General features: G+C 43.9%; 4 protein-coding genes across 6 annotated transcripts in view; 1 reads left to right on the forward strand and 3 right to left on the reverse strand.

The window, feature by feature from the left end:
- The window catches only part of LOC106602948 (high mobility group protein B3), a 48,158-nt gene extending 45,208 nt beyond the window's left edge, over positions 1-2,950 (reverse strand). For 2 of the 3 annotated variants that reach the window (XM_045716888.1, XM_014195993.2), the window contains exon 1: positions 1,279-2,950. In XM_045716888.1, the coding sequence (XP_045572844.1) occupies positions 1,279-1,326 (48 nt within the window). In that variant the 5' untranslated portion in view covers positions 1,327-2,950. The remainder of the gene's footprint in view (positions 1-1,278) is intronic. The other variant, XM_014195994.2, reaches the window with a different exon arrangement.
- A 132-nt stretch (positions 2,951-3,082) lies between these two features.
- Positions 3,083-5,167, reverse strand: LOC106602949 (protein EOLA1). The gene is made up of 2 exons (XM_014195997.2): positions 3,558-5,167; positions 3,083-3,419 (listed from the first exon to the last, which is right to left on the reverse strand). Exons 1-2 carry the CDS (start codon positions 3,814-3,816, stop codon positions 3,205-3,207), a joined length of 474 nt encoding a protein of 157 aa, XP_014051472.1. The 5' UTR covers positions 3,817-5,167; the 3' UTR covers positions 3,083-3,204.
- A 309-nt stretch (positions 5,168-5,476) lies between these two features.
- t185l (Transmembrane protein 185-like) lies at positions 5,477-8,852 on the reverse strand. The gene is given in 7 exon segments (NM_001140554.1): positions 5,477-6,791; positions 6,957-7,080; positions 7,173-7,349; positions 7,463-7,546; positions 7,704-7,911; positions 8,060-8,236; positions 8,715-8,852. Coding segments are annotated over 7 exon segments (1,053 nt in total). The 5' UTR covers positions 8,753-8,852; the 3' UTR covers positions 5,477-6,546.
- A 660-nt stretch (positions 8,853-9,512) lies between these two features.
- Positions 9,513-15,854, forward strand: LOC100196573 (ATG4 autophagy related 4 homolog A (S. cerevisiae)). Its single transcript, NM_001141602.2, is given in 6 exon segments — positions 9,513-9,528; positions 12,170-12,280; positions 12,377-12,448; positions 12,537-12,635; positions 15,353-15,363; positions 15,365-15,854. Coding segments are annotated over 6 exon segments (318 nt in total). The 5' UTR covers positions 9,513-9,518; the 3' UTR covers positions 15,380-15,854.
- The last annotated feature ends 2,473 nt before the right edge of the window (positions 15,855-18,327 follow it).

Consider the following 18,327-nt stretch of genomic DNA (forward strand, 5'->3'; position numbering starts at 1 on the left):
GTTTTATGCGCTGACTGAATGGAAGCTGATATGAGTTGTTTTTACTTTGCTGGTCTCGGGAAGAAATTACGAGTCCTCACTGTCCAAGACCGAGTCAAAACCACAATCAATATTGTTATGTATGGTACGACGTACTGTACGTTATGGTTTACGACAGTGTGCTGCTTTACAGATGAATGGGTTGTCAGAATGAGTGGCACGTCATTAAACGAGAGAGTGATGCATAATGTGAAACTGTGCAGATGTGCCTTCTTTGACAGCTAAGCTAGATATAACGTCGGCGACGAAGATGGATGAATTCAGTTTACCACCACCTGCACCATTCCTCGCCATGCCTGGCGAACCTCCAGTCCCGTGGAATAACTAGCTTCAAAGTTAACACTTATCTCGAAGCTATGGACTTTTCTACAATCTCCAACAAGCGGAGGACAGCACTGCTCCGTCACTGCCTCGGTACAGCGGATTTTCAGAGCGCTTGGATCAGCTCCTACATTCACCGCTGCAGTCAGCCTCCTACGGAACCACTTCGCCGAGAAAGAGCGAGTGCTCCTCCGACGCTGCCGGCTACGGAAAAGACAACAACGCCCGGGTGAGTCCATTCAAAGCTAACGGGCTAATCTGAGGATTCAGGCTAGCTCTTCCAACTATGGGACACCTCAAGAAGAGATCATCAGGGATCAGCTGATAGAGGGGACGTTATGTGAAAAGAGAAGGGAGAAACTGCTTTTGGAATCGGATAATTTACAACTTGACGGAGCTATTAAAATAGCGGCTTTGGAATGCTCTACTATACTAACAAACAGCTCTGCAGGATGCACTCGGCCCCCAGGCATTCTCACACAGCAGCTTCACGTGCACTACAACGGTCACACGCTGCGCGCGCCCTCCCACGTCGATAGCTGCGTGGACACAGACACCGGCATGCCTGTGCAGCAGGCACACAGACAAGCAAACAGAAGTAGCTGTGGCAACTGTGGGGCTAGCTCTCACAATTCAAGGGCTTCAAACTGCCCAGCCTGTGGGAAAATACGCAATAACTGTTCAAACTACAATCACTTTGCTAAAAAAAAGTGTGTCATTCTACCCCAGCTACTACCTCCACCCAGAACAGGACCTTATTTTCATCTCGCTCTCAACATGAAAACACTGAAATCTCCACTAACCATGTGTCATTCAAGACATGCACTGTGCAGCTGGGCTTGCCTTTGCTACTGGATACTGGCACTGCGGTGTCGTCGCTCAACCTTGCCACTTACTACAGGTTTTTAAGTCACCTACCACTCTAACAGTCCTCCACTGCGGGTATGATAGATCCAAAATAGACATTGCAGGCACCCTCCAGGTCCCAGTGCACTACGGCGCCAAGCATCTGCCATCATTTACATTTCACGTTGCTAAGCGGGATGCTAACCTCTTGGGCCTCGACCTCTTCACAGACTTGGGGTTCACACAGATGATAGCGGGTCAGCTATCCACCAAGTTACCGGCACATGGCAACAGAACTAGCCAACTCTGTTTGATGGACTGGGCTACCTCACAGCTTTTACTCGCAGGCCCCTAGTGAACCCGGACGTGACCGTAGTCACACAGCCCGTGGCGCATCCCCTTTGCACTGCGTGATGACGTCATAAAGGATCTCCAGTCACAGTTGGAGGCAGGCATCATTGAGCCAGTCAATGCTGCCCCCTGGACTTCAAACTTGGTCATCACAACCAAAAAGTCAGGTGGAATCCGGACCTGTGTGGATCTCCGTGCTGTGAATAAGGCTGTTGTCCCAGATAAGTACCCTTTGCCTACAGCTGAGGAACTGACCGCACAATTTCATGGCTCCACGGTCTTCACGAAGCTTGACCTGCGTCAGGGTTATCTTCAGGTGCCCCTCCACCCAGCCAGCAGAGACCTCACAACCTTTGTCACGTGCTGGTGTGTTCAGATACACACTGTGTTGGTATGCACTCTGGGTTGGTATGCACTGGTATACACTCTGGGTTGGTATACACTCTGGAGTCGAGGACTAAAAGAGGAAGAGAGCGCATTCCAGATTCTGGCTCAGAAAAACATGTCCAAGAAACCTTAAGATACCGCTCAGACTCAAAATGAACCCGGTGGATGACAATTTTTATTACATTTCATTCTCAAAACAACTGTGGACCATTGTAGAGAGAAATTCTAGAATCTATGAAATGGGACCGGACGGGAATGTAACTAGTGATAGACGAGGAGCTGTTCACACGGGAGGTAATGAAAAGTACTGGACCATCCAAAATCTGCGAAACATCCGGCATGAAGAGTTTTCTCCGCCAACTCAACGCCTATGGATTTAAGAGCTTTCTCTGGTATCGAGGTTGACTTCACTAAGTACCTTCATTGCTTAGGGAAGACAACGCATGGACGTCAAAGGCAAGTTTCATGAATATCAAATTGTGTTACGGTAGTTTCCAATTCGGACGTGTGATTTCTTGACACTGACTTTTTATCCTGCAGCTGCACTACTACGCCAATCCCAATTTCCACCAAGCATTCAAACATCTCCCGTCACGAATGAAGAGATGTGTGCAGGTCAAAGGCACAAGACTTGGCATAGGGAGGGAGAAATCAGGCAACAGCAATGAGACCAGCACTGGTCACCAGCATAGCCCAAGCGTTGCAGATACAGGCAATGTGACTCCGACTGGGCTGAACTGCAGAGCTCCACTCCCAAGCACTTCAGCCATATCGTTGGCACCAGACCTTAGCACTTCAGGCCAGGAGGCTGAAGAACACCGCAACAGCAGCCCAAGCACTGGTTTACTACCCAGTTCTCAAAGAGGAATGCCCGAGCGGCTTGTCTAGCCCAGCTCCAGACCCACATGACCACCACCTGGATATCCTTCGGTCTTCCATTAGTGATGGCAATCATGGCAACCCTGCCCTATTTTATCTCCTCACTGCCACAGGGATTCACCTCCCACAGCTCCAATGATTCAGACCTCCCATTCTCCCTGCAAACAGATTTAGATTAATAATAAATGCCTATTGCAACAACGTTATGGTGTCTATATGAATTTTAGACATGCAGGATATACAATAACATTGACAATACTTTGGTCCATTGGTCATTTATTGCACCTTAAAGCGAATGCGAGTAGTCTACAAATATATTGCCTCCCTAACTTGATAGATGATCCTGTCAGTACAAAATGAGTATACATTATTTTACCACAACTACGCGGAAGGCAGTAATTGCACTGGGATATCTACTGTCCATATGTCTTTGTGACCTCTGGCATAAAGGGGTTCCTTGAGCCAGCGTGGGTTTGACAGCTGTGTGAGGTGTTTCTCTGTGAGCCCAGTGAGCACTGCTGCCTTCTCCAGCTCCCTCAGATCCTTCTCTGGCACATTGTCAGAGCAGCACCAGGTCTCCCCCACTTCCACCAAACCTAAAAACAAGACATGATGGGGGTTGGAGATTCATCTGTAGTCTACTTTACAATTCCAAATCGAGTATAAAACAAACATGAGATGTGCTGTGTTTGAGTCCTCCCCACTTGCTAAGTCATGCAAAAGTACTGTTTTACCTGCTACGACTCCACGGCCAAATCTGTCTCCGGATGCTAGAAGTTCCTCTATTTGCATGTGGCTCATTCCCAGTGTATGGGTGAGGATGTCTCTCCACTGGTCGGCCTCCCAGTCCTTCTGCGCAATATGAATAGCTAGAGTGCAGTTTTCCATTGTGGACAGCAGAGGGCGCCAACGTGTCTCAATACTTTTTACACCGTCCAGTACTAATCCGGCATATGGCTGCTTGAATGATAGGCAACCCACTTGTAACGTCATCGTCACTCCACGTCGTGAATACGTTACAACCAGGTGCTAGCTACTCTTATCACTCTAAACCAATCCTAAAATAATGAGCTAGTAAGAAGAAAAAGCTGTTGCACACATCATCACGCAGTCAATCAATGCCTTTGTGTTCTCTGTGACGCGTAAATTATGGCTGGCTGGCTGGCTGGCTACATGTATCCGACTGAAATTATAAAGGAACAATGGTTGACTTGTATTTATATAGACCACCTCGTTACAACAAATGCAATTTAATCGGCAATTCCTCGACGCACCAGAAACGTAATTTTTGACATGAGCTACAAGACTTTTCAACTACTCTCCCAAACCTTACACACTTCCTGTTTGTCCTGTTATCGAGGACGTCTTGATAAGAAGGTAATGGGAGTTCCAAAATGTTTAAAATAGGCGCATAGTGCCATCTAGCGACTGACAAGTCCATGGAAACGATTCATTCCATCATTTTGTATTCACTGTAAATTGCAGCCAATCAAGTATAAACAATGTGGAAACGGAAAAGTATTATTTCCAAAAAGTATTATTTCAATTTGAAATCAATGTTCATGCATTTGACAAGTCAACAAAATGATGACCAGATAACTAACCGATAACAAACAATGATTTAAACGTTATCAGCATTTAACACGTACTGAAGTGCTTGCCAGCAGAAAAATAAACAGCTATATTGCAACAGAATGTGTATGGTGAAAGGTAAGAAACGAGGTACAATAGAGGGGGAAAAGTATAACATTGGTCCGTCCTCGGTCAAAAACATGTTTTCAAATGAGTAATGCTCATCTCTCAGGCTAGCTGAGCGTGGTCACAGAACATAGACAAAACAGACAAAATGAACAAAACTTGAGAGGGGTTACATTATAAGTTCAATGGGGGGGGAGACAATTTTGTATGAAGGGGAGTCACAATTTCACTAACAAAGAATTTTACACAGGTATAATAATAGAGAAGTGGCACTGCAGGTTTTCTCCCTTACATTACCCAATGTAGACCTGGCAAGGTAGAAGACGCAAACAGGCTGTTTACCCAGAATACTCAAGATTAATTGAAAACTAGAATACACTACTAGGAACCTTGAGGTGAAGTTGTGCACCCTGAATCTGACATTATTGTAACAGCAAAGGCCAACTACAATGTCTGCCATACTGCCATATACACTGACTATACCAAACATCAGGAACACCTTCCTAATATTGTGTCTGGCACCTACTAACATACCCCGTTCAAAGGCACTTAAATCTTTTGTATTGCCCATTCACCCTTTGAATGGCACACAAACAATCCATGTCTCAAGGCTTAAAAATCCTTCTTTAACCAGTCCCCTTCACCTACACTGATTAAAGTGGATTTGACAAGTGACATCAATAAGGGATCATAGCTTTCACCTGGATTCACCTGGTTAGTCTATGTTGTGGAAAGAGCAGGTGTTCTTAATGTTTTTATACACTCAGTGCAAAGGGCCAGTAGAGGAACAAGGTTGTAAACTTAAATACAATTGAGTGGACAGAGATCGGGGTTGAGTCTTAATTCAGGAAAATACCCTAAGAAATCAAAACCAAACCATCGAAATACAAATGGGTATTAGGGAATAATACTATATATAAACACTATTATATTACAACAAATGTTTCTCACAATAGAGAAGTTAAATAATTTAATAAACAAAAAGCAACTATACCCAAGTAGCAAGCTAATCTTAGATTTAAAAAGGTTACACTAATAAGCATGATCGTGTTGTCATCCTAACATATAGTATTTCAGCTTTGATACAAAAAACAAACAACAACAAAAAAGAATCAGGGTTTGGGAAATTTGACACACATACAACAGAATGCATCTTCAACTGGAATAATGTGAAAGACATCTGAATTTTAAAAGAGGATGAACACTTTGGAGATATTTTGTTGGCGGACAGAACATCACAAGGAAAATAGAAAGTACTATACAGTATATCACATAAATCAATGAAAAGGAACTCATTATTTCCACTGCCAATACAATGGAAAAACACACGTTGATAAAAGAGTGCCTTTTGTTCCACATACTCTGCCATGGATTTTTGTTTTCAGAAAAAACTCATGTCCAAATTCTGGTCCCACCAGGTCCCATCGCTCACTAGGAGTGACTTACATGGAACGCTATGCTCTTCTGCCTCTTCTTAAAGAAGTTGTTTGTTTTTTTTACAACCAAATCTCTATTTCTGATGTAAACGGCATGTTATAGAAGGGTCCAGCTACCTTTTATTTGTGATTTCAACTTGTTTTTGAGAAACTTACCCCAAACAGCAAATCACTTCCTCATCCTCGTTGTGCAATACAGGGGCCCAGAAAAAACATGAACAAACGCTCCAAAAACACCAAAATAGGTTACTTTAGAAACGGTAAAGCTCTCAGTATAGTGATGCAGGTATTTAGATATGTACACATGAAATTGCATCATTCCGAACTTTATCCGCAATGTAATATGCCGTTTTAAAAGGCCATATTTGGGTTTTTTTGGAGCCTTTGTTCACATTTTTTCAGGACACCCATACTCCACAAAAATAATGAAGAAGTAATTCGCAGTTTGGGGTAAGTTTCTACTTCACCTTCTATAACATTCCATTTACATAAAAAAAATAGATATGTGGTTGTAAAAAAATACTTATCCAGCAGTCTGGTGCATGTGAAGTCCATCAAAGCTCTGGAGCAGTTGTTGCAAAGCTTTAATTTAGTCAGGCATGTCAATGCACAGTTTTGGAGGAGGCACAAAGTACTTCCCTGGGCTCTGTGTGATCACCACACCATTTTTTTTGCTGAACATCGGGGCTATTTTTGGCGGGTCGTGTGCAGGCATCTCCTCGCACACCTCAGGGTCCTCATGGTGCAGGTCATAAGAAACGTTCCCATACTCCCGCAGGAAGGGAAAGAGCTCAAGAAGAAACTGGCAGAAGTCTTTTCGGATGCCAAACCACCCTGTTAGAAAATAGAAAAACCAGTTCAAACAAATATAGCTTGAAGCAACATTTAAAGAGTTACACTGACTGGATTCTCAAATAAATAAAAATAACATTGCCTCAATATGACTTATATGGCGATTAATTCTGCTGCACTGCTATCACTGTCTGAGGAATAACTCACAGTGGTTGCCTCCTTTCTGGCCAAAGGTTGTGGCCATCAGAGTCACCAGGGATACCCAGAGAGGCACGAAAACTGACACATAGCTGGAGCTGTAGTGGCCATCCAATTTATGGACCAACAGGATCTGAAGAACCAATGACAGAGACAACAATAACCCAACTTCTTTAGCTCTCCAAACACACTAATAACTGGAGGGGGGATGGCATGACCACATACCTCAAAAGTAAGCAAAGGTACAACGATTGTCATCCAGCTGATCGCCATGGTGATGTGAGTGCGCCGTTGCTCTGCGATGACGTCCATAGACCGCAGAAAGAGCACTGACCACACCATGTAGTAGAGGACCACAAGGCACAGGAAGGACATGAGGATCCACAGTGGCACACAGACGACCTGGATGACAAAAACCAACAATGTCTACGTATATTTCCATTCCAACTCGCTATATATCGAACTCAATTCCCAGAATATTTCAGACCAAAATATTAGGGAGGTAGTTCACTTACCAGCCATGGCCAACTGATGATTTTATCCAGTCGCAGGGCAATGAAGATAAACTGGAGAATATTGACTGAGCACAAGATCTCCAACTAATACAAGGAGAGATAGGAAGAACAGAAAAAAATGGGTGAGGGGGGGGAACAATGGAGATAGATACATATATCTATTATAAATCACCAAGATCTAGCCTAAATATGCTATTTGAGAAAAATAACATCCTTGTAACTGCTAAAATGCCAGACTGACCTCTAGAGAGCGATCATGGCGGAAGCCCCACACACATGCCGCAACAGAGACCGGCGAGACGAAGAAGAGGGGCATGAAGACCAGCAGCCAGAAGTGGGTGCCCCTCTCCACACGGTCACACACCAGCACCTCAAAGGTGAGCAGGAGTAGGTGGATCCCAACCGCTATCAGCATGGCCTTGAACTCCACACAGGTTTCACCCTCAGCCCTGCATTGCCAGCATGACAGGCACAGTAAATAAGACATACTAGTCAGCAGTGATAGGTATGGCAACCAGACAGCTTCATATTGATAAGACAGCCACATTGACAGAAAAACTAAACAAAGAATAAACGCATTTGGGTTTAAAAACACACCTGTACTGTGGGTTATGGGACCAGACGCCTGTGCCAACTGAGGCACCGATGATAACCATTAGCTTCCATAGCCATATGGGGGCAAACACAGCCCAATAGCTCCATTTGATGATGCCATCCAGACGCAAGGACAGTAGAACAGAGAACAGCAACAGACAGGCATAGATGAGGAATTTACTGAGAAGGGAGGGAAAAAACACAATTTCATCAACCATGAATCTATTCAGGAATACATTTAGCTTGCTACTCATCAGATTATGTTAGCACAGGTTGGTACAAAAATGTACACCCCATGCAATTCCAGAACAAGGAAACTGAGCTCAGTGGAGTCAGCCATTCCGACTATTCAGCTGGTTAGTTATCTAGCTTGTTGGCATAAAAAAAAACAATGCTAACGTTACCTAGCTAATAATAGCGACTGTAAAACAAGGCTGGCTAGCTAACATCAATGTTTGCTAACTTAGCTAATGCTGTCCTTCGCCAATATAATAGCTAAATTAGTTTGCTAATGTTAGCTAGTTCGTCAGTTGGGTCAGAAGTCCTAATGATTCACCGGTTCAGATAGCTAGCTAGTTCGCTAACGTTAAGTTAGTTAAGTTACTGGTAGCTCGAACGCGAGACGTTAACTTAACAGCTAGATTTCTCTTTACGTTACCTGGGATTGAAATCTTGAAAGAATCCCCGAAGATTCATGACTATATTTTATATTCTTATTTGGATTAACAATACAATTACGTATCAAGAGGATGTTTTTTTTTTTAATCAGTCAAACTGCTTGCTATTGCGGTTCACGCTAGCTAGAGAGATAGGCCACTAGGGGCGTCATGTACAGTAAGGCTACTGCCACTGGCAACAATGTAGCTAGCTCGTGTTGTCAAAGCAGGACAGCTTGCTACAATGATAATGGAGCATGTTCGACATTGCAGAAGACTGCCGACTGACTGATCTACAAAGAACATTGCATCATAAATAACTACTCATTATTATTTGTAGATCAGTCAGTCACAATTGACCCATGATACATAACACTACGATTTTGATCCTCTTACACTGCCACATTCTGGCACAAAGCTTGAACGTTTTTTGACTGATATATACATTGTAGCCTAAACGCACGCAAAAATCAAATAGGATTATGTTTTAAAGCAACAGGCACGTATTTAATAATTGAGACAATGAAAATGAATATTTTTCATATCGGAATTAGCCATATCTAAGTATGTCAAAAACCATTTTTTTTTATTGTGTGAAAAAAAACCTACAAAAACCAGACTGTCAAATAATGTATGCAGTCTGGAAACTCTCACGTGGATTCGTAATGAACAAGTATTTTTGGTAGATGTAGTTTATAATGATTTCAAATGTTATTCGTTGTCACGAAGCACAAACGCATTTAAACTACATTACCCAGTTATACTATGCGTGTATCCTGCCTTTTAACGCCAATGACAGCCGAAGGATGGAGGCAGGTAATAGCCACTAAAACAAATACCTTATTCACTTATTATGCGCCTTTCAGTTAGTCCCTTACATGTGTTGTCAGATCGCCCTGCAATTGAACCAAAAACATGTTTTCTAAAGATGTTGGTCGTTATTAACTTGCCCCTGTAAAAAGCTATGGCTGATGTGAAAGTTTAGCCATTGTTGTTTCCTTGGTGGCCTGTTTCGCTCACTTGTCTACCCGGCGGCTTTCAGAACATTTGAAAAGCGGGGCATTGTCAGTGAAATGTACTTCTTCTCTGAAGTACGATATGTATTTTTTTTCAGTGTAAGGGTGCTATGGTAATTTGGTCACACAGTGTACAGCTACACTCGTAGACGCTACTTTAGCCCTATTGACGATAGTGTCTTCTGGCAGGGGGGAGTTTTGTTAAAGAGCTCTGCGGTACTGTTTTAGGAACGTGTCTTTTTCATATCAGTGAAAAAATAATTAAACAAAAAAAAGGTAAATTACTACGTGTTTTTAATAGGGTTTGTGTTCCCACAAGGCCATATCTTCATGTTACACCGCTTGTTTACAGAAGACATGGGCTGCTACCTGTGCTAATTAGCTATCTTCTTCGATGAGGTTTAATGCCGTTTGGCATCCAATACATGTTGCATTACCGCCACCTGTTAGACTGGAGTATAACCTCCCTTATGCTTTGCTTAATTATCATTTTTTTCAACAAAAAAATAAAACAATTACAACCAATACCCTACCATCTAACACTACACTCACACAAAAAGTATAATAAATATCATAATAATAAATACCGTAGTCCCACTTCAGGCCAACATCCTGAAAAGATGGGACACCACTTAACACACCCTGTAACTCTTCTGATGTCAAGTCTCGCACACCCAAACACCTCTCTGCAGCTGCCACCACAACCTATTTTCTGTGCCTTACGTTCCATCCCTTCAGTACAGTTGATAAACCATTACTATAAATGCCAAAAATCCAATCTTACTGAAACATATCACTTGTTTATTTATCCCTCTGTACTGGTACAGATCTACTACTCATACCACTCCTCTTAGGATCCCTCCCCACTGACCCATCTTCCTCTACTTTCTTCACTGCCTCAGCATATGACAACTTCTGCACTACTCTAACCCTGGGAACCTGAACCTGCCTCTCTCACACGGGACATTTCTGATCCCCAGCTCCATGGGCACCCCTACAATTAACACCACTACTTTCCCCAATGGTACACATTCCTTTGTCTCATGCCCTTCTGCACACTTCTGCACACCTAGGAACCTTCCCCCTACACACTGCTGCCACATGCACATAAGCTTGACACCTGTAACAACGTAATGTAGTTGGCACAAAAGCTCGTACAGGATAACTTCTATATCCTAACAGCACTTTGTCGGGCAGACTCAACATCAAAACTCAAAAGAACAGACAACGTATTCTGTTTCTCCACTCACGACAAGCATCACAAACACTGGGAATATTCCCCTTCAGTTGGTCAGCTTTCACATTTACTGCTACCCCAGTAATCACTCCTTTCAATGGCACCCTTTTCTTGAGAGCAAAACAATTCACATCTCTTTCCCCCATTCGTTTAACACGGAGCACCTGCTCCCTCTGACCAGCAGAAACACAAACCATTATCACAAGACCACTTCTGGTTACCCTCACAGATTCCACAGCACCCAACTCTGTAATTGACCCACCCTGAAATCTCAAATGGATCAGCCAAAAGGCAAGGGTCCACTTTCTCCAAAAACTTCACTCCTACTCGCACAGATTCATCTTTATCCTGACCGTCGGTGCTAGCCCGGGCACCACACCTGCCACCTCCGATACTTCGCCCTCATTCACTTCTATTTCTCCTCTGCTTACACTTTCTACCGTTCTTCTTTAACAACCATCTCCTTTCTCCCCCCGCCATTTTTCTTGCACTTCACCGAGCAGCATCGGTTGGGAAGGAAGTTGTCAAGGAAGTGAGTTTGTGTTTATACAGGACCTTCCGCCCTCAACTACCATCAACAAATCATGTCCATGCGGAGCTATACGGAGCCGTCTGCATTGTTACACATTTTGAGAGGCGCACAGCCTCCAGAGGCTTCGCGATTGCGGTCACACCATCCATACGGCCAATCCGACCATATTTTCGGACCAAGCGTTATTGTCTCAAACTGGGGATGCAGTGTAGTTTGTCAACAGGAGGCACACACAGTATATGGGTCTGTACAAAACCGAAAGATTCGATCTCGCTGACATGAAAGATAAGGGCCGTATCAGCATATGTTTTCGAAAACCGTTTCGAAAGCGATGATTATTGACGTTTCTAAACGTTAAAACACAGCATGGAATTGTAGTTACCACAGCCAAATGTAATGGCGGCAAATGATTCATACGGAGAAGGGTTTTTGAGATATAGTGTACAGCCTATACTGTATGTTATCAGGCATCTACAAATAGTGTTGGCAACAACAAACCAACCTGCATGTCTAATAATTCCAGCAAACCTAAATTATAATGTCAAATTGCGACTAAATAACAACCCATATCCCCAAAACTTCTTGTGTATAAACTCTATGAACTGGTGTATCACATCATGTATGTTTATTGACAAGTCTTTTATGTCTCCCATTTTCCATGTCTTGTTTCAGTATTAGCCAAGTATGAAAACCAGATAAATGTGTTTTCTGAATTCCTTGAAGACTTGCCTGACACCGATGAACCTGTATGGGTTTTAGGAGAGTGTTACAACGTTAAAACAGGTAGGCTGGCATCTTCTAGCAGTCACATTGTGATTCATATGTGGAAAAAGAAGCCCGAATAAGGGCTTGACGGTGCTTCTTGTTGTGTGGTCACAGAAAAGACAGAACTCCTATCAGACGTTCACTCGCGGTTATGGTTCACCTACAGGAAAAAATTCTCTCCCATAGGTGAGTGAAACAGGCAGATGTTATTGTGATAACCAATTGATGGCTAGTTTCTTTAACGGTTAAGTGTCTATCTTTGTTTGGTCTGTAGGCGGGACAGGGCCCTCTTCTGATACAGGCTGGGGATGCATGCTACGGTGTGGGCAGATGATTCTTGCACAGGCCCTGGTATGCTCACAGCTGGGACGAGGTGAGGGGGATGTCTCGAGTCGTGTACATAGCTGTATGGGGTGGGGATGTATGGAACTGCATCAGCAAAGGGGTGTTTTATATGTGAATTATTCATCTGGGGGAGAGATTTTGAGGATCCCAAATAGGTCATGATATGTATACTGCTATGTAATCAATTCAACAGTGAGAAAGGGGCTATCAGAATGCAGGGTTGCGGGAATTAGGGGTGATGAGGGTTCTGCAGCACCCCCTGAAAAATCTGAATATATATATATATATATATATATATATTCTTTTTTTTGTTGTTTTGAAAAAAATGTTTTTCACAAAAGTAGTGCACTGGCCCTTTACTAGTCCTGTATTAGCTGACCATAGCGTCTGTAGCACGGCTATGTCAGAATGGCACAGTGATTGTGGCCTGTCTTCCTGTTGTAGCCTGGCGTTGGAGGGCAGAGGGAGGACAGCCAGAGGAGTACCATCGTATCCTCCACTGTTTCCTGGATAGGAAAGACAGCTGTTACTCCGTACACCAAATGGGTAAGACAGAGTCATAACCTAACTCTGCCTTAACCTTGGTCTGACCACACCTAGCATGAATCAGCAGATCAAATGTAATTTTTTTTCTCTCACATTCCTATAATTTTCTAGAGGACAGGTCCTCAAAGTAAAAAGGTGTAACTTGAAGAAAGAATATCAAGTAGCCTGATGAATAGACGGCAGGTTAGACAGGCTAGAAAGGAGCCATGACTTAGACCTTTGCAGGGAACTTTGTTTGCCTTTTACCTGCTTGCAGCTCAGATGGGAGTCGGTGAAGGGAAGTCTGTGGGAGAGTGGTATGGCCCAAACACAGTTGCGCAAGTACTCAAGTAAGTATTTTATGAGCACGTTTTACGACTGATCAATTCATTTCTGAATATTGATTACGGAACATTGAAAAGATCAGTAGTGGACTCAGTGACTTCAAGCTAAAATAAGTTTTGGCCATGAATAAGAAACCTGTTATCTCTCCTCAGGAAACTTGCACTATTTGATGACTGGAATTCTCTTGCTGTGTATGTGTCAATGGACAACACGGTGGTGATCGAGGACATCAGTACGTTTTTTTCTTCACCCCTCACTTGTTGAGCTCTTACCACCTGAGAGTTCTGTATAGGATCACAAAGGTGATGCCAAAAGGACACAAATGTTTCCTTTCCATGTCCTCTCCAGAGAAGCAGTGTCGCCAGGCAAGCAGAGGGAGCAGATTGCGGCCCAGACCCTGTGGCTGGGGGGAACCCTTCACCTCTGGAGAAACACCAGAGCAAGCCTGTTCGCACACGTACGGGAACAGAGCCACGATGTGTCCGCATTCTCAATCCCAGTCTCGTTCTGACTGGAGGCCCCTGCTGCTGGTCATACCTCTCCGTTTGGGAATCAACCACATCAACCCTGTCTACATCCAGGCCCTCAAGGTACAATGAATTCCTCTGTTCTTATTCAATTGATACTAAACTAGAATATTCCTGTATTTACTGTTGCCTTTTAAATAGTTATACTGGTCTCACTCTGTGTTCTCCCATTCAGGAGTGTTTTAAAATACCACAATCCTGTGGTGTGCTGGGAGGAAAGCCCAATCTGGCTTATTACTTCATCGGATTTGTAGGTGAGTCTAAGAGGAAGCCGTAAGTGAAGGTTCCCAAAAAGGAAGCAACAAAAAAAAAAAACAAGCCAAACCTGTGAGTTGTCAAGCCACTGTGTTCAGCCAGGCCTGTATGTGTCCTCCAGGAGAGGAGCTGATCTACCTGGACCCCCACACCACCCAGTCAGCCGTGGAGTCAGAGGCTGGCAGTGGAGTGGACGACCAGAGCTACCACTGTCTGAGGAGTCCACGCCGCATGAAGATCACCAACCTGGACCCCTCTGTGGCCCTGGTGAGAGCTGAACCCACACACCGACCACCATAACCTGCTCTACTACCGAGCCTCCTGTCTCACGGGCCTTGTTTGTATAGTTAAAATGAATCTTTTTTTTTTTTAAGTGGCATGTTCTAAAGTGTTGCTCCAATGTGAATTTTGTGTACAGTGGTGCTGATTTTGCCAATCAAAATTCGATCTTTTCTTTCAAGGGATTTTTTTGTAAGAGTGAGGATGACTTTGACAGTTGGTGTAACCTGATCCAGCAGGTAAGAGTCATCCACTCTAACCACACGTCAATGCAGATGGAGGTTATTCTCTTGTGATTGAGACCCATGTCCTTTTTAAGGAGATCCAGATGAAGAGGAACCTGAGGATGTTTGAGCTGGTGGAGAATCACCCGCCCCATTGGCCCCCCTTCGTTCCTCCCACCAAACCAGAGGTTCAGACCACAGGGGCCGGTATGAGCTATGCCACCAGACAGACCCATAGTATTACACCAATAACAAATTCTGGCTGCAAATAATTATAGGGATACTGGTATCCAGCTTCCACTCTTATTTCTTAATATTGTTTTGAAATGACAGTGTAGGTCTATACAGGAAGTGTATTTATTTATAGGTGCATGACTGCGCCTTATTACTTGAAGCGTATTGAAACTTCTATGTGGTGTTTAACCTCAACTGAAACCTACAAAACTAAACTGAGTGTGCCGCGTCAAATGGATTACCGTTGTGTTCTCTTTTTGGACAGAGTTCATCGACTCGTCCGACAAGCTGTTTGAGTCTGAAGAGGAGTTTGAGATCCTTAACGTGTGACCCAGCTTCCCCTCCCCTCCGTCCAGTCCAGTGGATGATGGCGATTGGGTTGATTCCCTTGGCCACCATCTTCCATACTGTGCTGTAGAAGTGCCTCAGAACAACACCAAGCATTAACTGCTTACCACTTTGCAATTTTAAAAACAATAATAATCACCAACAAGAGACAATACTAGATAAGAAAATATTCTGGACAACAACTCAAAACAAAGTGACCAAATGAAGGCAGAAACATGATGTACACAGTAAATACAAGCTTGCACTGTCTCACTTTGATGTTGTCACTAGGAAACAAAGCCAGGGTCCTACAGTAGGTGAAGACAGGGGTGAGGATGATATCTCCTCATTACACACTACCTCCTGACGCCAGGAGACAGCAAATATGCAGACACTTTTTTACCCCCAGGGTTAAAATACAAACATTCAACAAATAACTTAAGAAAAGTGCCTCTCTTAAATATATGTATGTTATTCAATGGTTAGAATAAGGGGTTTCCCAAGGTATTGGTGTGGAACATCCCCCCCCCCCATGTAAATATGCCTGTCAATAAAGATATTTAAATATATATTGTGATTCTGCCTCAGGGTTGATATTCTGTTCTAGCACCATCTTCCTTGTGTGTATTTCTGAGAAGGAGCTAAAATGGCCTTGTGACAGTGTCATGTGGAAAGGGAATGTGTAGAATAGAGCCTTGAGTGATCATTAGCAAAACTGGCTTCTTGTGATGAACCTAACCCATCTTTTCCTGCAAACCCCTTTCCACTGATGAATTGTTCTATGATGGTTATTGATTGTCCCTGCAGCCCACTGTATTAGTACGGAGGATGATAGCCTGTGGTGACAACTGAATTATATAATGGTTATAGTATTACTGGTTGTACATCTAACCCAGTAAGTGAAGACAAGCTGTGGATAACAGCATTTTCTTTATTTTAAATGGTATAATCCTATCTCAGGCATAAAAAGGTGATATCACCGGGCCGTGGCAATCCAATACGAAAGTTCTTTTTTTTTTCATAACCCGAAAGTGCTGACTTCCGCACAGGTACAGAGCAACTTTCCAGTAAATGCCCTGTTAAAAATAAGAAAATAAAACATCCCTCTCTTGACTCACGAAACAGACATCAGTAAGGCCCACACAAAAAGTATATTCTTCAAATTGACAACCGATACAAAACCAACTTCTTTGCAAGGAGCTATAGGAACATGTTCTCCAAGTGTAGCAACAACCACCAAAAGAAAATAAACGTGACAGACATTTTCAATATGATTAATTAAACTTTTATTTCTCATTCTATAGACAACGAGGCTGAGTATTCACAATCTGGTTTGTTCTGTATTAAATCAATTCAAAAGCAGGATAAACCGGTGACATCCGACATACAAATCACTGTTTGGATGAGAAGTACGACAAGGTGAGCTACTGAGAGGGCTTCTACCGTTCCATTCAACTGCAGAGTAGTGATTATCTGCAGGATGGCACACGAGGACATAGTCATCGTGCTCACAGTTCCTCTGTGTGTGTGGGGGGGGAGCTTGGTAGAGAGCTGGTTGGAGCTTGGTAGAGAGGAATAAGAAGATTTAACAGCCTCGGGTGAGCCATATGTATGGGTCTTCCATGGGGCTCCAAAGAGACACGTCCATGTATTCATCACAGTGAATGATCGACATCACTAAGGCTCTCCTTTGCTGGTGAACAGCTATGTGGAAGCATCATCATGTAGCCCTGGGGCCCCACCTGGTCTGAGGAGAACATGGTAGCACTAGGTGTTTGAGGAGGGGTGGGAGTCACATTGACTTCTGAAGGGATATAATCTGCATCATGAGGCCCTGGGCCAGGAGTCATTGGCATATAACTGCCCGCCACTGAGGGTGTATGTGTACTCTGGTGATAGACATGAAGGAAAGGGGGCTTGGATGAGGTATTTTTCACATTTTGAAGCGCATGAAGTGATTTGGTGGTATTGTCTGGAATGTTCAGGGGTAGACTTTTTCCACACCGAAGATCTCGCCATTACCTTCAGATCCATGGCCACGTAGTCAGTCCGGCTGTTCTCTTCAATGAGTGGGAGTCAGAGGTGTTACTGCTGGAGAACTGAAAGGCTGGGAGCCCAAATCCTCAGCCCAGACAGAGCCTCTATCATTGGGAGAACCACAGACGGAGGGGCCAGAGGTGTGTATCAGAGACATTGCCACCGCTGCCGGATACACTGGCGGGAATGGTGGTGGAGATGCAGGCACCGTGACTGAGGCTCTCTTCAAGGATTTTATTGATGCAGACATTACAGAGAGCCAAGGTGCCAGTCGCAGGGCTGATCAGTTGTTAACCTGTCCCCTCTCCTTGGCTACAGGTTTGGTTAGGGCGGTGGCCTTCATCTCTTTCACTTTTCTGTGGGGACAGTTTGCTTACAACAGTTTCAGTCCCTGAGGACCGCTGGAGCCCAGTCCGTCTGGGTGGCAGGTTGACATGTTGATGACGTCACGTGGTGACTACAGCGCAGGGGTTTGATGGGAATGATTGACTCTTGCTCCGCGGCCTGAAATCAGGGATGGCCGCCAGCGCTCTCACGGCCACCAGGATTGTCTTGTGCATGTTCTGAGCCACTACAGGGTCACCTGAGTCTACCTGCATCCAGATCTCCGCGGGCCCAGTAGAGGATCGAGCGACCCACCTCAATAAAGAAGAAGCACTCGGGAGTGACCACAGCGAAAGACATTCATCATAGGCAGGTTGACAGACAGCATCTCTTGGCAGAGAGACACAGCCCCGTTAGGTTCTTGGTTTGAAGATGGTGCCAGGAGAGATTGTCCAGCATCCATAATTCAACTCCTCAGTGTCCTGGTGCTGATTTTTCTCCTAGATACTCAGGTCATTCAGAGCCAGGTACCTATCCTCTTGCTCCTCTGCATTCTTCGCTCTCATGATAAAGTTCTCGTCCTTAGTGTACAGGCCTATCAGGTGCTTGTGTTTAGAATCTCCCCTCTTACTAACAGTGAAAC

This window comes from Salmo salar, chromosome ssa04, assembly GCF_905237065.1.
Source record: "Salmo salar chromosome ssa04, Ssal_v3.1, whole genome shotgun sequence".
In the NCBI taxonomy this organism is placed as follows: Eukaryota; Metazoa; Chordata; class Actinopteri; order Salmoniformes; family Salmonidae; genus Salmo; species Salmo salar.

Excerpts from the sequence above, each read along its gene's own strand:
- LOC106602949 (XM_014195997.2), bottom strand. The coding sequence starts at position 3,816 with ATGACGTTACAAGTGGGTTGCCTATCATTCAAGCAGCCATATGCCGGA. Across the intron at positions 3,420-3,557 it reads TGGCCGTGGAGTCGTAGCAG|GTTTGGTGGAAGTGGGGGAG; the intron begins GTAAAACAGTAC and ends TCTTGTTTTTAG.